This window comes from Curcuma longa, chromosome 3, assembly GCF_044706935.1.
Source record: "Curcuma longa cultivar G26 ecotype Majalengka, Jawa Barat chromosome 3, ITB_CL_G26_1.1, whole genome shotgun sequence".
In the NCBI taxonomy this organism is placed as follows: domain Eukaryota; kingdom Viridiplantae; phylum Streptophyta; class Magnoliopsida; order Zingiberales; family Zingiberaceae; genus Curcuma; species Curcuma longa.
The window spans coordinates 2,997,201-3,017,991 of NC_133863.1; the positions used below are offsets into that span (position 1 = coordinate 2,997,201).

The window sequence follows — 20,791 nt, forward strand, 5'->3', positions numbered from 1 at the left end:
ATTGAAATTAGTCATAGATACTCAAGTGTTTATGAGCAAATCCAGTCGATTGATTAGATATCCAGGTGTTTGCTGTAAATGAGTCTTCGTCATGGTCTCTGTTGCTGTTATTTAAAAATAAAAGATATCTGTCTGGCAAGCGTAGAAGCGGGCCGAGGCGTTGGATGGGCCGGGCCTGCGGAGGGACTCTCTGGTGCAAGAAATCCGATAAGTCCATTTTCACACTTCGCACCCGTTTCCAGTAAATTCGGATCAAGAGAAAGTGTCGTAGACAAAAAAAAAGGGCATCGTTTTGATATTTGCGATTAGTAGAGGCCTTCCGAATATCAGAGACCTGAGGCACCGCGTCCGCCGAACAAAAAAAGAGAGGGAAATCCGAGCGGTCTCGGGCGGGAGATTTGTTGCTTTTTCCCTCTCCCTCTCCATCCATCTACTCAAGGATCTCTCTGTCAATCTCTCTCGAAGCCGCATCGAGCTCCTCGGTCGACAAGAAGCCGCCATCACGCATTCCTCCTCTCTCTTTCACTTCACCTTTGGCGGTCCTTCGTTTTCCTTTCGCAATGGCCGCGAAGCGAAGAAGACGGGCCGGTTCGACCGGGAGCACCTCGTCGGAGGAAGATGAGGTGATCGTGTATGACCCGGAGTCGGAGAATCATCAGCTTGAACGGCTCCGGCTTCGGCAGCGGTGGGAGCTGGCCTCTGTGTTAAACTTCTTGCATGTATGGTTTCTATCGCCTTTTTTGGTTGCTCTGTCCTTTTACTTCGAGTGAAATATTTTTCTTTGATATGATATCCTTGTTTTCGGGGTTGCTTACTCATCGGTGTGGGTTAAAGGTTTTCGAGCCGGTCATTCAAAGCGACTTGAACATTTCTGCGGAAGAGATTGAAACCGCTTTGATCTCAGTGAATGCCGACCTGGGTCGGATACACGCCTCTCTTCTGAAGGTTTGCATTCTTCTTTACGTATTTAAAATGTGTTGTGCCCGACATTTGTTCTATGTGGAAACCCTCCAACGAACAATTCATCAAGCCTTCACTAGGAAGGAATATTCACACCAGTAACCCTTTCCTCGGATGGATGGTTATATTCTATGTATTCTACTCATTCAAATTAGGTGACAAATTGTGGCTGGTATAGGTGTGATTGCTCTATGCAAAATCTGTAAGTTTTTCCATTTGTTTTCTGGGCTCAATTGTCTAAGCTTTGTATTTTGCTTATTACAAAGACCCAACTGACTTGGGCATCAGAAAACGTGTGAAGGTAGAGCAACAGTGACCTCTCCTTATCCTGGCTACCATTAATGTATATAGGAAAATTTTATTTGAGTATTACTCGTGACATAGAGCTTAATAGTACTCCTGAAATAGGCTTCACGTACTTAAACGTATTAAAATACATGTGGATGATCCCCAATAGTGGGGAACGACATGGTTTGTTAATGTTTTAAACGAGGTCATAACTAATTCTTTACCAGAAGATGATGATAGAGAGGTGGTACTTCTAAACTTGTTTTGTACTTAGCTCAGCTGGTAGAATGTGTATATCCCAAGCACATTCGAAGGGATAGGAGAAGAGTTTGTCAGACATTAGACATGAATACTCTCGTCTTGTTCTCTGTATGATTATACTTTGTTTTTATTTATGATATTTAATGGAATCAATTTCTTGTAATTTAATTATGCTTATGAGCTGGACTTATATTCTTGTGATTGAAATTGCAGGGGATACCACCTGTAAGCAAAAATCTCAAAGACAATGACGCATGGATAACAATAGTCTGCAAGAAGCTTGATCCCTGGTGGCCATGGGTGGGTTAAAGTGATTTCCTTTTGTCTCATTGCACAATTACCTAGCTACCATTCTATGAGAATAAATATCACTTGGTAATATTGCTTTTTTAGGTTTCTGAAGGAGAAAATCCACTTAAGCACAATCATGGGTGTGCTTGATCATCAACTCTCTCTCTCTCTCTCTTTCTTTCCAATTATTTTTCATTGATGCGGTGAGGCTTGCTGGTGAAGACAATTGAATGATACCATCTTTGTTTGTCTAGGGAGGAGATAAATAAATACAAAGGACTTGATCCATCAACCCGCTTGGTGATATTGAGAGCACTGTGTGAAGTTCGGGCTGAGGTATATTTGAATACTGATTAATAGAGGACATTTTGTTTTTCAATGTTATGCATTCCCTTTATGTTATGCTCAATATAGTACTTTGCTAGGCTTGTTTCATAAGAAAGAACTTGTATAGCATCCCCTACTATATAAAAATTATTATCTCATTGACAATGTTGTTTTGTTCCTTATCATAACATTGATTATGTTCATTTCTCATTCTTAATTATTTCAAAACATGATAGAGTTTTTAATGTGCAGCAAGAAAACATGATAGAGTTTTTAATGTGCAGCAAGAAAACATGATAGAGTTTTTAATGTGCAGCAAGATGATGTAATTAGGCACATAACTGATGCGTTGAAAGCAGGAGAGCAACTTACCACTTTCCGGAAAGAGAAAATTGGCAGTGATGAGAATGGAATCACTTATTGGTACAAATCTCTGAACAATTTTATTTTGGTGCTTATTGACTTTGTATAGCAGCTTTTAATCTTTTGTAACTCAGTTATAACAGCTATTTTTCTTTTCCTAATTTGAAGGTATGATGGGGATCCTAAGATTGGTCATAGGTTATACAAAGAAGTAGTTCAATTTGACTCAAAAGCCAAGTTGACAGGAAAATGCAGTTTTATGCTATCTGAATGGGAAACTATAGCAACTAATCTTAAAGAATTTCGTGAAACATCAGTAAGGCTAATCTCTATACTAGTCTTTTAGTTGAAGAATTTAAGGAATCTACAAGTGATGCCTTCATCTGCAGGAGAAACTATCTTCTAGCATATCTAAAACAGAAGCTTTTGTTGGCAAGAAATTAAGGGAAGACATCCTTCCTGTACTTGAGGAGATTCAGAAGGTTAGACTTTTTTTGTTTCTTTGCTATTAATGTCTGAATCTTGCACATGCTCTTTTCACATTCATGCTCTTTAATTAGTTCTTTTTGCAAACATTTGGTTGTGGGCACAGAAAAAAGAGAGGATAATCAAAAGGAAGCAAAGACATGCTGCATCTTTAGATAATTTTCAAGCTATTTCTAGAATTGGGAGTAATCGTATCTGCAGGCAGCGAAAGCCAGTTAACTACACTTATGGTATTGTACTGGTCCTGGTTTTGCCATTGATGAGCTTTGCAAGAATTTAAATTAGTTATTTTTATACATCTCCTATATTAGCAGTCTATTTTGTATTTTATCTTGCTTTTAATTTTCTGATCTGTTTCAAGGGACTATTGCATAATTAAATTTGTTATATTGTCGACGGGTTTGATAATGACACTTGTATAACATCATGATTTGATTGGAAACCATTTATCTTAGAGTAGAACAGCGCAAGTGAAACCTCAACCTCCACTACTTCTATACTAGTAGTCATTAAACCATGTTTTATTATTTTTGCTATGTTTTATTGACCAGAAATTTCGTTTATGTTCTTTTCTTTCTGATGTTTATCCTGCTGTACTATAGTAGAAGTTTAGTCAACCAACCTTGAGCCTTCTCCATGCTCTAGCTTGTGTAGGTTGAAAATCGAATATCCATTAAGTTCAGGTTCAACAATGATCCAGAAGTTTAAAAATGTTTAATTGTTTTTTCAAAAGCATGTATAGGGTGCATATTCCGAGTGCTAACTAGTGATATTACTGATGCTATTATGTGGTTCCCTGGAAAGCATTATGCCTTTGGGCTGATATGGCTAAAAATATTATTACTTCAAGAATTCTTTTACATGTAACTTGAGCTTCTTTTACAGACGACTTCGATCGGTCAATATCTGAGGCTATAGTCCAAATGTCAAAGTAAGTCAAATGGTTTTCTTGTTACTGAGGTATTCATGTGAAATTTTAAGCTTACGCTTGTTACTGTACGTGGGTAGGAATAGCTTTAAAAAAATTTATCTAAGAAGGCCACAATTTCTCCCTCTAATTAACTTATTCTGATTTTTTTTTCTAGAATATGTCAATTGCCTTCACCAAATTCTGATCCAAATCTAGCATTATATTTCTTACTGACTTGCCCTATACATCAATTATGATCAGGAAATTGCCCACCACCCAAAGGGAGCGTGGTGATGGTGGCAAGCAAGATGCGATTGTTTCATGTGATACGAGCAAGGAAAAAAATGATGTTGAGAACCAAGGAGATGATAAGAGAACTGACGAAACTGATTACGATGCCACGGATAATGAGTTTGTCAATAGCAATTTAGATAATGACAATGCTGAGCAAGAAAGCAGTCTTCCAATCCAGATACAAATAGGTGACAGAGAAAAATTTGACAGTGGAAAAATAGGTTCTCGTGGTAATCTTAATCAAAGAGTAGAGAAGGCTCATGCAAAAATGAGGAAAAGATTGAGACAAAGACCTACAGCTAATACTGATTACAGTTCTGCTGTTGTTCCTGATTCTGATGATGACGTGGCAGATTTTAGCTGAGCAAAGCATGTGCCAACTTTCATGGAGGCTTCATGTTATAGCGATTAATCATAGGTGGAACTTTATGACCCAGTAACTCATTTTGGCAATGGTTGAATGTTTTCATCATCAGCCAGCTTTTAAGAGTTTAGTTTTGGCCACCATATACTCTTCTTTGCCACGGCAAGTTAGAATTTAGCTTAGTTGTTTATAGCACCTAACAAAGATCTAGTGAACTGCGTTGCTTCTGTAGTGTTGCTATTTGCCAGTTTTCCTGCAAGTGATTTCTTTGGATCTGTGACATGTCACTGATTATTTGAATACTAAAATACCATACGATCATATTTATAAATTATGCAAGGTGTATTTAATAACTCACGGATAACTAATCATGCTTTTGTATATTTGTTTTTACTAAATCATCCATCCCTTAATCCTATTTTTCTTCTAAGATTACCCTCTGAAAAGTATGGTCTCTCCAAATTCTTTTTCATCCGGCAAATTAGTTTGTAGAGTCGATCATAAATTTATTTACAATTAATTATGGCTTCTTTTGATAATTCCCGCATTAATTAATCACCGAATGTGAGAATATCACGAGACATGTAATAGCTAGTTGGTTTATATACGATGGACAATAGTTCCTGAAAGATTGAGGGATGTGGAAATATCACGAGACATGTGGATTATGAACACAATGGCAATCGGCAACGAAGATTGCATTCCACATTGAACCAATCCTTTAAACGCAGCCATCGATTACAGAATATGATAAACCAATTGCAATATCGTAACTATTCTGACTACAAAATTTATTAGACGAACGATCTGGCTTCCAATTATAATTATTCTTCTTGGCAACCGGTTCTTTGGGCCTGCTTATTTGAATCTGAAAAAATGACAATCACCAATAAATTTAACTGAGAGAGGCAATTAAAGAGGATGGCATAATTGTACACTTGAGACAAATTAACTAATGGTTGATTTGGAAAACTCATGAGTTTTCCACACACACCCATGTCGCAACAAGTTCATCATAGTTCTTGTGAGGACAAAATTGTTATAAATTTCATAATTTCAACGCCTAATCTAATGTTAATATCAAAGCTATTAATTAGTTACAGCTAACATAACAGTAGTCGTCTTCAATTTCCCACTGTTAGCAATCTATTATTCTTGTTGCATAATTCTAACCAATTGTGGCAAACTGTTTTCTGATTAAGACACTAAGATCTACTAATTAACCAATCTATCAATACTTAGAAAGATAAATTTAAGTGTATTTACTTAGGAGATGTTGTATATATTCTCCACAAACAAAATATTTTAAAACTGTATTTCTATCAAATTGAATTTATAGAATGATGGATCAATAGAAGGAATGACACATACCAGGAGTCCATACGCTAATCTCACAGCCAAGGGGAATCATAGAGGGGAGTGACAACAGACTTGACTTGCATGTACTTCTCAACTGAATCGACTCCCAGGTCCTTCCCAAACCCACTCATTTTGAAGCCACCAAAAGGGAGGTTCCTATCCAAAGCAGAATAGCAGTTGATCCAGATGTTGCCTGCACGAACTGACCTCGACATCCTGTTTGCTATGTCCAAGTTCTTCGTCACGACGCCCGCTGCCAATCCATATTGTGTATTATTCGCCTTCTGGATCGCCTCCTCAATCGTCCTAATGCATAAAAGTATAGCGATGTTGTCAGGAATTGTCATCTTTCTTTATGCAATGCAATTCAACAAATCCAACTTCACTCAATTCTTTATCACTTAGATCTGTGCAAGCTTCTCATGCTAACTGGACGACACTTACTTGAACTTCATGAGGGACATGACTGGTCCAAATATTTCCTCCTTGGCGATCACCATGTCCTCCTGTCAACATGTCGAGGCACATTTAATTTGATAGATACACTGGTTAACAAAGTGTCAAGTAGATGGCACAAGAAGAGAGTTTTACCGTGACATCTGCAAATATTGTGGGTTCTATATAGTAACCTTTTTCACCCCAGGCCTTGCCACCTGTAAGAATGGTTGCTCCTTCTTTCTTACCTTTCTCAATGGAGCCAAGGATCCTTTCAAATTGCTTCTTATCGGCCTTCGCAGAGGAATACTTGGGTTAGCATGAATTGAAGGGGGGAAAAGAGATTATGAATGACAGTTATAAAAGGTACCTGAGGTCCTTGATGAACCTCTGGATCAAAAGGGTCGCCGATCTTCCAGTATTTAGCACTCGCCACTGCCTTCTCCACAAACTCATCGTAAATTCCTTCTTGTACATAGACTCGCGATGCCGCTACACATACTTCGCCCTACAATCATCAGAACACCGATGGTTACTGGCTTGTAGATATTTCCTTGAATGAACAATTTTGAAAACTAAAAACTATGAAGATTCTGGAATTGCCTTGTTGTAGAATATTGCCCCCATGGCAAGTTCAACAGCCTTGTTAATATCTGCGTCGTCAAAGATGATCAATGGCGATTTTCCTGCCAATTCAAGTGATACGGGTTTCAAATTGCTTCGCGCTGCGGCTTCCATGATCGAACGTCCTACTTCGGTGGATCCTGTGAAGCTAACCTGCGATCATTGAGAATGTTATTCCCATTAAAACTATGCTGGCTGCTATTGCAGGAAGGTGGAAAAATTGGGCTGACTATTAATATCTTTTCTACTATCAATGAAGATATGACACTCTAGAATTTTACATTCCTAGTTAATTTGCATGGAACTTACATGGTTGATGTCCATGTGAGAAGCGATGGCAGCTCCCGCAGTTGAGCCAAAACCACTCACAACGTTCAGAACACCATCTGGAATTCCTGCCTGTGATAGTCAAATGTGAATTATATATTTCAGTTTTGTTAAACGAAAATTTCCTAGTCTTTTCTTCATATGATGAAATATGAATCTCTGTTAAACGTTTATTAACCTGTTTAGCTAAGTGAGCGATGTAGAGCGCAGATAGCGAGCTTTGCTCCGATGGCTTGACGACCATGGTGCAACCTGCAGCCAGAGCAGGTGCGACCTTGAAGAAGAATATGGCGGCCGGAAAATTCCAAGGAATTATGAGCCCGACCACCCCAATGGGCTCCTTGAGGGTGTATCCGTGCATCGCACCAGACATCTTCAGCGTTTGACCGTGGATCTTATCGGCAGCGCCGGCGAAGTAGCGAAGCATATCGGCAGCAGCTGGAACATCGTAAAGCTTGTTGAGGAGGAACAACTTCCCCACCTCCAAGGCGTCTAGCGTCGCTATTTCCTCTACGTGTTGTTCGATCAGGTCTGCAAACTTCATCATAATCTTTCCTCGTTCCTAAGAAGAAAAAGATTCAGGTTTGAATGATTGGATCAGTAAACCAATATTTGCTTGGTAGTGAGAAAACCGGAACAGCAATTGTTCGGATGTGTCTGTAGATTTGCTTACAAATCCAGTGAGGCGAGGCCACTTTCCGTGGTCAAACGCTTCTCTTGCAGCATCCACTGCTAAATCCACGTCCTCTTTGTCACCCTCGGCCACCATGGTTATCACATCCCCTGTGCGTGGATCGATCGTCTCAAACGTCCTCCCTGAATCCAGAGACTATCTCACGTCCAATTTCAAATACTTGCATATGTAAACTACCATGACCAAATTTGGAGGATATACGGAGCTAGAGCATGTTGCAGTATTCCCAGCTTCATTACCTGAGACGGCATCGACGAAGTTGCCATTGATGAAGAGCTTCGTAAACTTTATCTCTGGCTTCTTGAGTTCACTGCCCATTGTATATTCGCTGAGCACAAGGCCGTCCAGAGCAGCAAGTGTGGGAAGGAGAGTGCCCGTCGATCGGCTTGTACAAGTTCCCTGCTTAAATAACTAGGTGGGAACTGGGACGGAATGGGTTTCGATGGACGAGGCGACCATGCGCCATGCAAGATCGACTCTGCCAGGAAATAATTGTCAATTACGTAAGTGGTTGGTCAATCACGACGTTCTAGATCTAGAGCAATATAATTGTAGCGATCGATCTTCAAGCAATATAATTGATGATAGAGATAATTGATATTTTCCTCTTGGATTCGCTTTTTGCCGATCTCAATTTCTTCTGTGCTCGAAATTTCCATGGCATCGTGGCTTGAAGAGTGCTTAATTATTTGTTCACTCCCTTGCCTTTCTTTATCCTTATCCTTTCTTCATTGACAACCAATTGGATGATGTAATGACAATCATATGGAAAAAAAATTAAAATGCAGCTCTTTCTTTCCACGAACAAACCACGTGAATTATATATATATTAGACGGGTCAGGGTCAAGGATAAGGTTTAATTCTAGAAGCATGGAATTATTGAATCGCGCTGCATTCAACGGCAGCTAGCGAAGCTTTCCTCGGTCGGTCACAATAGGCCATTTTCTCCTAACAATAGCTGCTTCATCGATCCCTTCCTTTCAGATAACAGGGTCAATCTTGTTTATGAAGTTAAACCGAAGTTTTATCCCGAAATTGTTTATATTCAAGAAGAACGTAACTAGTATAAAGTTGAAGGTTTTCGTGAAGTAGTAGCTTCTGAAAGTTGGGTGACATCTGTTAGAATATTAATATAATATATATTAATATTATTATGAGACCTGGTCATATGAACCGGTCCATCCTAACTATCTATATATATGGCTGTAATCCTTGGTTTAAATTAATGAAGTTGATAGAAATTTATTTCTGACATGGTATCAGAGGCCTAGGGTGGATTTTCTTTTTCGCGCAGCTGGCGGCGCCTCGATCCTTCTTCGCCGCGATCAGCCGCTCCTATTGCCACTTACCGCAACCTTCGAAATCTGTGACATATTGGAGTTCTGCTTCGACGTCGACGTCATCGAAAGGCTCGTCGACTTCTTCAATCCACTCATCTTGTTTTCCCCAACGTGGAGGTGAGAGAAGAGGCAAAGCTTCTTCAATCCATTCATCTCCTTTTTCCCAACGTGGAGGTGAGAGAAGAGGCAAAGCAGTAGAGGCGAAGCCCCTTCTGCTCATTTCACGCGCCGCCGCGTGAAGAAACCAGAGGCTCGCAGGCCGCGCACGCCTCCGCAGTCACGGCGTCCTCCGCCACGGGCGTCCCTATCGCGCCGTACTGCAGCACCACTCCGTACTCCCACGTGCTAGCGTCCATCGGCGTCGACGCTCAGAAGAGAGCAATTACTCTCGTTACTGTGCAGCCCTCCTATGTGCAGCCCTCCTATATTCGGATCTGAATCAGTTCATTAGATTCCTTCTCTTGGACAATATGGATCGTGTGGAAGCATCTGGTATTACTATTATGTTGTCAGGAGACAACTATGATTTATGGTCCGAATCTATGAAGAGTTTTCTAATTGGTAAGAAGCTGTGGAGATATGTCACTGGTGACTTCACAGTGCCAGTACGACCTGTTGGAACTCCCACTACTCCGCCTACTACAAAGGAAATTGATGATTATCGTATGGCTATTGATGATTGGGATAGTAAGAATCATACTATCCTTACCTGGATTCGAAACACGTCATCTAGGAATATTCAGATCCAGCTCCGGCGAATGGATACCGCCAAGAAGGCCTGGGATTATCTGGAGAATCGTTTCCAGGCTACCGGAGGCATGCACCACTATCAGTTGTTGAGTTCACTATATGCACTGAAACATGAGTCAGGACAATCCATAGATGATTTCTTCTCTACTATCCAGTCACTTTGGGATCGCATTGATGAAGCCAACATTGATGAGGAACAACTTAGGGTCATTCAGCTACTGATGAAGCTCGGCCCTGAGTACGAATCTGTTCGTGGATCATTGCTCCATCGTGATCCACTTCCTTCGTTAGATACAGCTATGAAGGAGATCTCATTTGAGGCTACTCGCTTTGCCATGCTTCGGTCTTCTACTACTGATTCTGCTCTGGCTGTTCCATCATCTGTGCCCACATTTCCTCGCAAGGATGTTCGCAAGGATGCTCGATCAGATAAGTCTGCTAGATGTCGCCGTTGTCCGAATGCTGATCATGCTTACACTCATTGCCCCAATATTGAGTGTCGTTATTGTCACCAAAAGGGTCATGTTCGTCAGAACTGCCCAAAACTGGGTCGCACATCTACTACAGCTGGCTCTTCCTCCTCCATGGCCGCAGTCACAAATGTTTTGCAGTCGCCTCAGTCCACCACTCCCACCCTTATGGATATCCATAAACTACTCACTCAGGTTTTATCTGTCAATCCTTCATTAGCCACCACATCAGGTAACCAACAATGGTTTTTAGATTCTGCTTGTTGCAACCATATGACTTCTAACATTAATCTGTTACATTCTCTAAAACCTCTCACCACCTCGCCTCCCATTCACACTGCAAATGGTGCCTCCATGCACATCACACACACTGGTCATGCCACTTCACCATCTCTCCAAGATGTCTACTACATTCCCCATTTAACATTAAATCTTGTTTCTATTGGTCAGTTGGTTGAGCAGGGACTTACTGTTGTTTTCACGTCTTCTGGTGTACAGGTTCAGGATTCGCAGACAGGCCAGATTCTAGGGACGGGGCGCAAGACGGGTCGCCTGTTTGAGCTTTGCTCCCTTCAACCTTTTCCAGCTATCTCTGCTGTCGTTTCTCCTTCTTCCATCTATCAGTGGCATCTCAGACTTGGGCATGCTTCATCACATAACCTCCGATCTCTTGCTGCTAAAGGCTTTTTTGGTTCTATTAAATTTGAATCCTTTGATTGTGTACATTGCAAGCTTGGCAAACAGCCAGCACTTTCTTTCTCAAATAATCATTCTATTGCTGATAAACCTTTTTCCCTAGTTCACTCAGATATTTGAGGGCCCTCTCCTGTTGGTACATTTAAAGATTATCGATATTTTGTAATCTTTATTGATGATTATTCCCGATTTACTTGGATTTATTTTTTGAAAAATCGCTCTGAACTTGCCTCTACTTACTCCACTTTTGCAAAAATGATTCAAACACAATTCTCATGTTCTATTAAAACACTCCGCACTGACAATGCTTTGGAATATAATGATTCTACCTTTCTCAATTTTCTTTCTGTCCAGGGCACTGTTGTTCAGCGCTCATGTCCTTACACTTCACAACAAAATGGTAGGGCTGAACGTAAACATAGGCACATTCTAGATACTGTTCGTGCCATGCTCCTTTCTGCTTCGTATCCTGATAGGTTTTGGGGAGAAGCTGCCCTTACTGCTGTCTATACAATCAACCGGATGCCTTCTTCTGTACTTCAGGATGCCATTCCTTACGAGAAGCTCTTTGGTCAGCCACCAGATTACTCCATTCTTCGTCCGTTTGGCTGTGTCAGTTTCGTCCACCTTCCCCCACATGAACGAAACAAATTGGAGCCTCAGAATCGTCTGTGTTGTTTGTTGGGATATGGGGTAGAACATAAGGGCTATCGTTGTTGGGATCCTGTGTCAAATCGAATTCGTATTTCTCGTCATGTCACCTTTTGGGAACATAAGATGTTCTCTTCTGAGTCCAAGTTTACCATTCCTTTTCAGACTGATTCTCCTTTCTTTGTTTTGGATCCATCTCCTTCTTCTGCAGGTCCCGAGCTCACACAGATTCCTGTTGACACTATCGACTTCCCTGTCACCAACTGATTCCCCCTTCTTTGTTTTGGATCCATCTCCTTCTTCTGCCCCGTCACCTCAATGCTGTCACTCATCTGCGTCTCCTGAACAAGTATCTCAAGTCCCTACTGCCACTGGTCGACGTTCAACCCGTGTAAGTCGTCCTCCTTCTCATCTCCTTGATTACCATTGTTTCTCTGCCATTCTATCTAATCATGAGCCTAGGACCTTTCGTGAGGCAAACTGTGATCCATTGTGGCGTGAGGCTATGTCTGAGGAACTGCAGGCTCTTGAGAAGACTGAGACTTGGGATATCGTTGATCTACCACCTGGCAAGAAACCTATTAACTGCAAATGGGTTTACAAGATCAAAACAAATTCTGATGGATCTGTTGAGCGCTACAAAGCTCGTCTCGTGGCCAGAGGTTTCTTACAGGAGTATGGCATTGACTATGAAGAGACATTTGCTCCTGTTGCCCGTTTGACTTCTCTACGTTGTCTTTTGGCTATTGCTGCTGCTCGTCGATGGTCTCTTCACCAGTTGGATGTGAAGAATGCTTTTCTTCATGGAGATCTTTCTGAGGAGGTTTATATGAGTCCGCCGCCGGGTTCAGACATTTCGGGGAAGGTATGTAAGCTACGTCGTGCTCTTTATGGTCTGAAGCAGGCACTATGACTCTGCTTTATTCATTCGTCGCTCCTCATCCGGGATTATTATTCTATTATTATATGTTGATGATATGGTGATCACTGGAGATGATGCCAAGTTCAGACCTATCTTCATCAGCATTTTATTCAGTATGGGTTTACTGCCTCTACTTGTCCCAGGCTATGACTCTGCTTTATTCATTCGTCGCTCCTCATCCGAGGATTATTATTTGACAGTCACTCGTCCTGACATAGCTTATGCAGTTCACATCGTTAGTCAGTTCATGACTAGTCCCTGTACAGCTCATCACTCTGCTGTATTACGTATTCTCCGCTATGTTAAGGGCACTCTCCTACATGGTCTTCACTTCTCTGCTGATTCATCATTGGTACTCACTGGTTACTCTGATGCTGATTGGGCAGGCGATCCCACTGACCGACGCTCCATCACTGGTTATTGTTTCTTCTTGGGTGAATCTCTTATTTCCTGGCGAAGCAAGAAACAGACTGTCGTTTCTCGTTCCAGCGCTGAGTCAGAGTATCGTGCGCTTGCTGATTCTACTTCTGAGCTTCTTTGGATTCGACGACTTCTTTCTGATCTTGGCATTCCTCAACCACCTGCCACCGATCTTCATTGTGATAGTCAGAGTGCCATTCAGATTTCTCGAAATGATGTGTTTCATGAGCGCACTAAGCACATCGAGATCGATTGTCATTTTGTACGGCAGCATGTTAGTGCTGGCACTGTGCAATTGCGGTCTGTGTCTACCGAACATCAAATTGCAGATGTCTTCACCAAGTCTCTCTTGCCGGGCCGCTTCTCTATGTTATTAAGCAAACTCAAGTTGATCTCTACTCTACCACCTTGAGTTTGAGGGGGGGTGTTAGAATATTAATATAATATATATTAATATTATTATGAGACCTGGTCATATGAACCGGTCCATCCTAACTATCTATATATATGGCTGTAATCCTTGGTTTAAATTAATGAAGTTGATAGAAATTTATTTCTGACAACATCAATTGAAGTAACGTACGTTTCAAGCAGGCTTATGAAAATCGCATCAAACGCCCTAATTCAAATTTTCAAACTAGCTATAGCTTGTACTCAATGAATGGCCACATAATTATTTCAGCATCATCTTATTATTATTTTTTTTGTCGAACCGCCTCTTCCTTCTGATTTCAAGGCAGCGAACATGTACACAGACATGGAGGACTAAGATGTCAAATGGATCAACTTATGACGGGGTAATCAATCTATCATAAATTTATCATATAATGAAGTGAGTCGGACTGTCCCACCAATTTAACAAATTGAAAAATTTCTAATCCAATCCAATTTAAAGTAGGTTGTAAGTTAGGCGGACTAACCCATAAGCCTGTCAAAAAATTAAAAAAATATAAAAAATATTAAAATTGTTAAGTTTGAATTATAATTTAAACACGTCAAATTGAAATTTTTAAATTTGAATTGCGATTTAGACGGATCAGCTCCACTAATTTATTGAATTTTCTCTTTTAATGTTAAATTTAAAAAAAAAAAAAATTTCTCAACTCGCGGATCAATCCACGCGGGTCGCGGACTGACACTTGAACTCATCTTAAAATGAATTGATAAAATTTTAATACAACCTATTTAAATTGTTCGATGGAGCATACTAATACGACAGACTTAACTCAAATTAACATCTCTATGGAGCACGGGAGGCAGATTGAGGAAAAACAGCGAATATAACGGTTAATGGAAATAACATGCCACGCTAGGCTCGTATCACTACACTACACTACACATTTCTACGGTTAATGGAAAATTTTATTATTAAATTTAATATTAGTTTTCCAATGTTAGAAAAACAATCTAAATCCATCTTGTTACTGTACTAACTTTGCCTTGGAACACATATCATTATACTGTTATATTTAGATAATTTTAAAAGTTTTGTTTTCAATTTATTTTTGTTTGTTTTTATTTCTCAACCAAACCAGAAAAATTATAGTTCCAATTGTTTTATCGATTTTCAAACATTATATGGGTTTTAATTAAATTTCGGTTCCATATTTTATATGGGTGAAAATAAATTTTAAGTTAAAAGCAAGCAACGAGGCGGTGGCTCCCTTCTCGGAGCGAATCTTTCTGCGAGGCCGCGAGGTGAGAGAGTAATTGAAGTGTTGGGCTACTTGGCATGGCTTCATACCATGCATTGTGGGAATGAATGGTCATGGACGACATGCACGATGATTCATGATACATAATCTTATATAAAACAATACCTTCATAAAAAACAAATTTTAATTTAGATTAATAATTATTAAAAATTTTGATCACATACTGAGATGTTTATACTGGTACATCACAGAGAGATTATATATTATATATAATCTGTCACGCAGACGCACAAGACTTTGTAAGTAATTAATTAATTACGATGGTGGTCCATGTTTAAGTACGTAGCTACCAAAAGTGTGTGATTTTGAACGACGGGGCCTGCGAATCCTCCTCGTCGTGCGATGGAGAATGCACGTGTCGGCCTTCGTACGTCGTGATCACCATCCGCGGATCCTCGGCCAGCCGTTCGATCCGCTTCTTCACCCGGCAATTCTCCTGTGTGCATCTATAGTAGCTCCTGTACATTAATTTCAACATACAGTAACTAGTTTTTATTCAAATAATATATAGATATTAATCCACCTATATATATATATATAATACAATATTAATTCATAAAGGGCAAAGCCATAAAGGGCAAAGCATTCAGCCTCACGACCATCAGAGAAAAAGAGAATGATTGCAATTTCAATCATCGTTCTTTTTGATCATGAATTAGTACTGGCAGCAGTGCAAGCTAGCTGAGGAATGAGAGAGAGAGAGAGAGAGAGAGAGAGAGGAAGAGAACAACTGGGGCTGAGTGGGAATCTCATGCAATAGCAGTCAGTGAGCAGACCAGATTAGGACAACCTATTTGCTGACACAATTGTGCTTGCTTCTCACTATCAAGCTACACACAGACGTCTGTTAACACAATCCAATATTTGGTCCACCACCTTAATTATAAATTAAGTGTGAACATAAACTGAAAATCAAATGTGAGGTTCAACAACAATGACAGTTCATATCAATAATGTAAGGTTTTGATAAACCCAAAAAAAACATGTGGGTCTATCAGAAAGAAGTGTTATTTGTTATTGAGTGTAAAAAAACTTTTTAGAAAGTATAAAGAAATACTCAAGAAGCACTTCTTAGAAAATTATATATTGAAAAATAAGATTGAGGACATCTAGAGAAATGGAATCGATTCTCAGGAACTTTTCCTAGAGTAACCATGGTAAGTGTTTGCTAATAAGAGCAGTGAATAATATTCATTTCTCCACATTAAATTTTTTTTCTACTCTTCTAATTATTTCCACATCTGTTGTATATAAAAAAAGTGACACTAGTGCCTAGCAAATTTAATTTACCAAGTGTTTCTCCATTCAACTATGATATTCTCCTAGCGGACTACTCAATGTCACAAGTTTTGGATGAGATTTGAACCTTCATTGTCTAGAAAGTCCGTCTCACATCTCTTAACCCTAGGGCTCAACTACTATCTCTTGTTTAATAAAGAAGGGGATCAATAATAGCAAAAGAATGAACAAGCAGTGATGAGCTTTGGAAAACACTATTTTTTCAATTATCCTAAAAACTACAAGTGATAACAAAGATATATTCTGTGAAACTGTGGATTCTTAAACAAGAAATATTTGAAGTTTTAAGGGTAGAAATGTTAATAAGAGATATTTCATATAAGAAATTGTTCATAAGATTTTAGTTGCATTCTTTGAAAGTACAATAACATTGTTTTCATAATTAAGAAACAATAGATTTAATTGATATGAGTAGTTGACTGAATTAGTAATTTCTTTTGAAACTTATAAAAAAAGAGATAATATGATTTTAGAAAAATATGTTTTTAGTTGATAATAAGTTTACAGTCTAGTATATAGAACTAACAAAGAAAAACCATATCGAGAAGAACATTCTATAGATTTAATTATAAGAGAAAACAAGTTGAAACATGTGAGATACATGAGAAGAATAAAATTATTTTAAAAGAGATCATTAATATTAAGAAAAAAACACAATATCATTTATGTCAAAAATTTGACCACGTGAAAAAATTAGAGAAACACATATATATATCTTCCATATATATGCCCTTAATTTAAGTTCATAGTATATATCAAAAATTACTTAGTAGAATAGTAAGTGAAGCCAAACAAACTATGTAACGATATTCTTTGGAGAAATTTAATCTTAGCGTTTATGCCCATACTAATTTCATTATATTTCAAATCAAAATAAAGTCTGGAAATCAAAAATGAGATATGTATACCTACCAAATGTCATGTCCATCTAATCAAACCCGATTATTTGATCTTTTCTTTTATTGCTTGTTATTTTCACATAAGTAGCATATTTCTCAAATTTATTGATTTAGTTAATTTGTTCATCAAGCTGGTACGTCTAACTCAAGAGATGACAAATATGAAAGAACAAAAAAAGATTTAGCACGTTTATATTCATACACAAACAATCAATTTTATAGTTATATTAAAATTATTAGAGGTGATTGAAAAGAATAAAAAAAATATAGAAGAATAAAAAAAGCATGATCAATGTAATAAAGATAAATTGATTAACTCATGCATGCCTCTTGAGCCAAGTTAAACATAAATTAAGACCAAGCTAGCATATATTTAAATAGTTCGTAATATAACTCTACCTATTAAATCATGATCTACTGGTTAATTATATTGGCAGCATTATCTCACACAATATCATGACTCTATCTATCTGTTTATTAATCTAGTTGCAAATGTAATCCCTTGAATCAAAGGCTCAAAGGAAAATCTAATTTTTTGAGAGGTAAATAATGGTGTTTCACTTGTCTCTGACTGTGGGTCTCCAATCCTCATCATTCCTCATGATCTTGCCCAATCCAAAGGGGGCCCTACCACCCAGCTTTTCTGGCTTGCAATGATCAAAACACTTGAAGCTCTTTCCAAAAACCTGAACTCCATTCTAATTGTAACATCCTGATGGTTGATGCAATTTGCTGGTATCCCTGCCCTAGCACTTCAAACTTCATACCACTTAACAGTTTACCTTTATTCCTTTCTGTTTGGCACATGTGATTGCTTAATCATTCATCTACCGCCCCTTAAAATGAGAATGTTACTAATTTTCATATGTTGTTGCTTACTCTTTCTCATTTTCTTGAGAAAAAAAAGAATGATAGCTAGGCAAGTTAATATTCTGCAGTTGATTATATACGAAATGTAATTATGAAAGTGAAAGTGAAGTGTCTAAGTACTGTTATTTTGAGAATTCCGCTAAATCATGCTGGTATTTTTTATGGATACATAGTTCAGTGTTTTATTGTACATCAAAATAAATTTAGTTAATGGTTTGTCGCGTTCTAGATTTGTTGAGTTCCAAAAAGAAATAGCTTTAGTCCAAATACCAATTTGAATAAGACATAATATTGTAAGAGGATCATTATAATTCATACGAGAAGACTGTTGAAGTATCTTATCATTAATTAGGGTGATTATTTATCTTAATCATACTTAACTTGTGTCTTTTGCTCTCTCTTCCTTTTTCAATTTCCTCACAGGTTTCTGAGTGAATCTATTTATAGCTAATTCGATCTTTGCTAACAGGATTCAAAGAAAGAATTACTTGCAGGAAATAAATCAGTAGTTACCTTGGATGTTGTGTGTTCTTGACAACCTTCTGGCCATACTTCCTCCACTTGTAGCCATCATCTAGCACATCTACCTCGCTCATCGTCTTGAAGCTAAACCTTGGTGCCCTCATCTTCCTTCTCATCCCCTTTACCTTCTTCTTCATCATCCTCATCGACATCGAACCGACCCCCAAACTGCTATTAACCTTATCATTCTTGCTACTCATCATGCCATGAATCTGCACAATTCCAACTTCCGATGATCCCAGCTTGTCCTTTGATGACCTACCTTCTGACCTAATTATAATTATGAATCACACACACACACACTAAAAATGCTTAGTTGATCTTATTAGTTTTGGTATTTGTAGGGATTTTATATATACAGGTATAAGAAGGGAAAAAAAAAGAATCATAGACTCATGACAAAGGAAAAATGTTTTTTTTTACCGTAAATCAGTATTGTTCGAAGACCTAATAAAGTGGTGACCATCATCTTCTCCATGTATGGGAACAAGATCTCTCCTCCTCCTCCTCCAACCGTAGCGTAGGCAGAAGAGCTTAAAGGAACAAGAGAAGGTTGGAAGTTGAAGCTTCTGATCGGAGGATCTTCCACCAAACCTATTTGCCGGTTCATCTTCGTTGCACTTGAAGTGGAAGGAAACATATCGATTCTCTCCCTTATTAATCACAAATTTGATATATGCTTCACCTCTCTCTTTCTAGCTCGATCTCTGTCACTTGTGTCTCTCAAACTAAGGACAGGAATTTGGCGAAAGGTGCCTGAAGACCCAAGTCAATGAGAAAAAGAAGTTATACAGCAATCACCCAATAGTTATAGTACGCATCTGGTACTGTTTTCAGTGTTACCAACAGTTGTAATTAGTCCTTATCCTTCTTTACGCCTTTGTCTACTGTGTTATGGCTGTATGTCAGTTAGCACTTGGTTATTTTCTATATGAAATAGATTTATATATGGAAGGGAATAAAATTATGTGGCATGCATATGCTTATATATATATATGATGATGATTATATTCCTCCTCTTTTTGGCTCTTGCATGCTGCCCATACTTAGCTATTCCACTTGTAATCAACTACACCAACTCCACCTTTATTTCGTTTCAGATATTTTTTTTTGGAATTAAAATCTTAAACATAATCACAATTCACAATTTCAATTAATTACTTGCACTTAAACAATCAATTTGACATCAACACTAGTTAATTATGTTGGCTGGAGGTACTTGCTTGGTTCAGTACATGCACAGTTTTAGATGCGATCTCATGCGAATCTAGCTATTTGAATGGTTTAATGTTAGATATTTATACAAATCTAATCTTGCTGGAGCACACACTTCCACGAGTTAATTAATAGTTAGCGTATTAGAAGAAAAAAATAATTAAAAGTACTAATTGCCATCATCTTTTTCACTCGCATGCATGAACGCATGCTTACACGTGAGATCATAATTGATCGAGAATATGGATCTTGTAAATTAATCATGGCATGCACAGTAATGTTTTTTCCAAAATGTGCTTGATCCGGCCAAGTAAGTCGTGCAAGCACTTAATTAATAGTTGTTTGATGAGACCCTTTTTCTAATTCTGGGGAAAGCCAATCCATATAAGCTCATCCATGGCATGCACAATAAATTTAATAGTGAATTAACAAGAATACACTGTGCTTAATCACATTATGTAAGAGTCATCATAACGATATAATAATAATAATAATAATAATAATATGTGTTACTATTATTTAAATATTATTGAATTATTATAATTTCTTTTTATACCTTAGCTTATAATAATTTGTAGACACAATTATTGCTTTATGTCATAGAAAAAGCTCTCCATCAAAACTTCTAAATGTATTTTGGAGATCAAACAGTCTTAATTCTTTGCATACATCTCAATTAAAGGAAAAAAATATGAGAAGATTGGTGGGTGAGGTCAATCATGCCGTCCTGTCACCTATAATGATAGCATCTCAGCTACCATCTCATTCAATTCATTCATTCATTCTCCATCTTTTCAGTTTTACGTATTGTTCAGAGTGGCTTCCTGCCTTCATCGTGAATATGACCTAATGAATACGTTGGCACAGTCACAGGATCGACGAGTCATCTTCATGTCTCATGCACCTTAATTTGAATTATATATATTAGTGTTTTGAGTATTAATAAAAGTTGAGGGTGAAAGGAAATCTTGAGTCCAAAACTGAAATACTAAAAACAATATTCTCTTTAATCTCAAACGAGAAATTATATTAAAAAAT

At 38.3% G+C, this 20,791-nt stretch overlaps 3 protein-coding genes across 3 annotated transcripts; 1 reads left to right on the forward strand and 2 right to left on the reverse strand.

The window, feature by feature from the left end:
• The first annotated feature begins 560 nt into the window (after positions 1–560).
• LOC141825672 (DDT domain-containing protein DDR4-like) lies at positions 561–4,746 on the forward strand. The gene is made up of 11 exons (XM_074713057.1): positions 561–719; positions 835–945; positions 1,723–1,809; positions 1,903–1,940; positions 2,055–2,136; positions 2,444–2,550; positions 2,659–2,806; positions 2,880–2,972; positions 3,083–3,206; positions 3,862–3,907; positions 4,148–4,746. Exons 1-11 carry the CDS (start codon positions 561–563, stop codon positions 4,542–4,544), a joined length of 1,392 nt encoding a protein of 463 aa, XP_074569158.1. The 3' UTR covers positions 4,545–4,746.
• Positions 4,747–5,204: 458 nt separating this feature from the next.
• Positions 5,205–8,411, reverse strand: LOC141823952 (aldehyde dehydrogenase family 2 member C4-like). Its single transcript, XM_074711161.1, has 10 exons — positions 8,223–8,411; positions 7,963–8,105; positions 7,468–7,851; positions 7,272–7,361; positions 6,942–7,115; positions 6,709–6,846; positions 6,495–6,632; positions 6,348–6,409; positions 5,916–6,209; positions 5,205–5,412 (listed from the first exon to the last, which is right to left on the reverse strand). The coding sequence occupies exons 1-9, from the start codon at positions 8,299–8,301 to the stop codon at positions 5,936–5,938; spliced, it is 1,482 nt and encodes a 493-aa protein (XP_074567262.1). The 5' UTR covers positions 8,302–8,411; the 3' UTR covers positions 5,205–5,412; positions 5,916–5,935.
• A 6,698-nt stretch (positions 8,412–15,109) lies between these two features.
• LOC141823038 (putative WRKY transcription factor 13) lies at positions 15,110–19,279 on the reverse strand. The gene is given in 4 exon segments (XM_074710316.1): positions 15,110–15,406; positions 18,530–18,808; positions 18,962–19,032; positions 19,035–19,279. Coding segments are annotated over 4 exon segments (666 nt in total). The 5' UTR covers positions 19,179–19,279; the 3' UTR covers positions 15,110–15,234.
• Between the last annotated feature and the right edge of the window lie 1,512 nt (positions 19,280–20,791).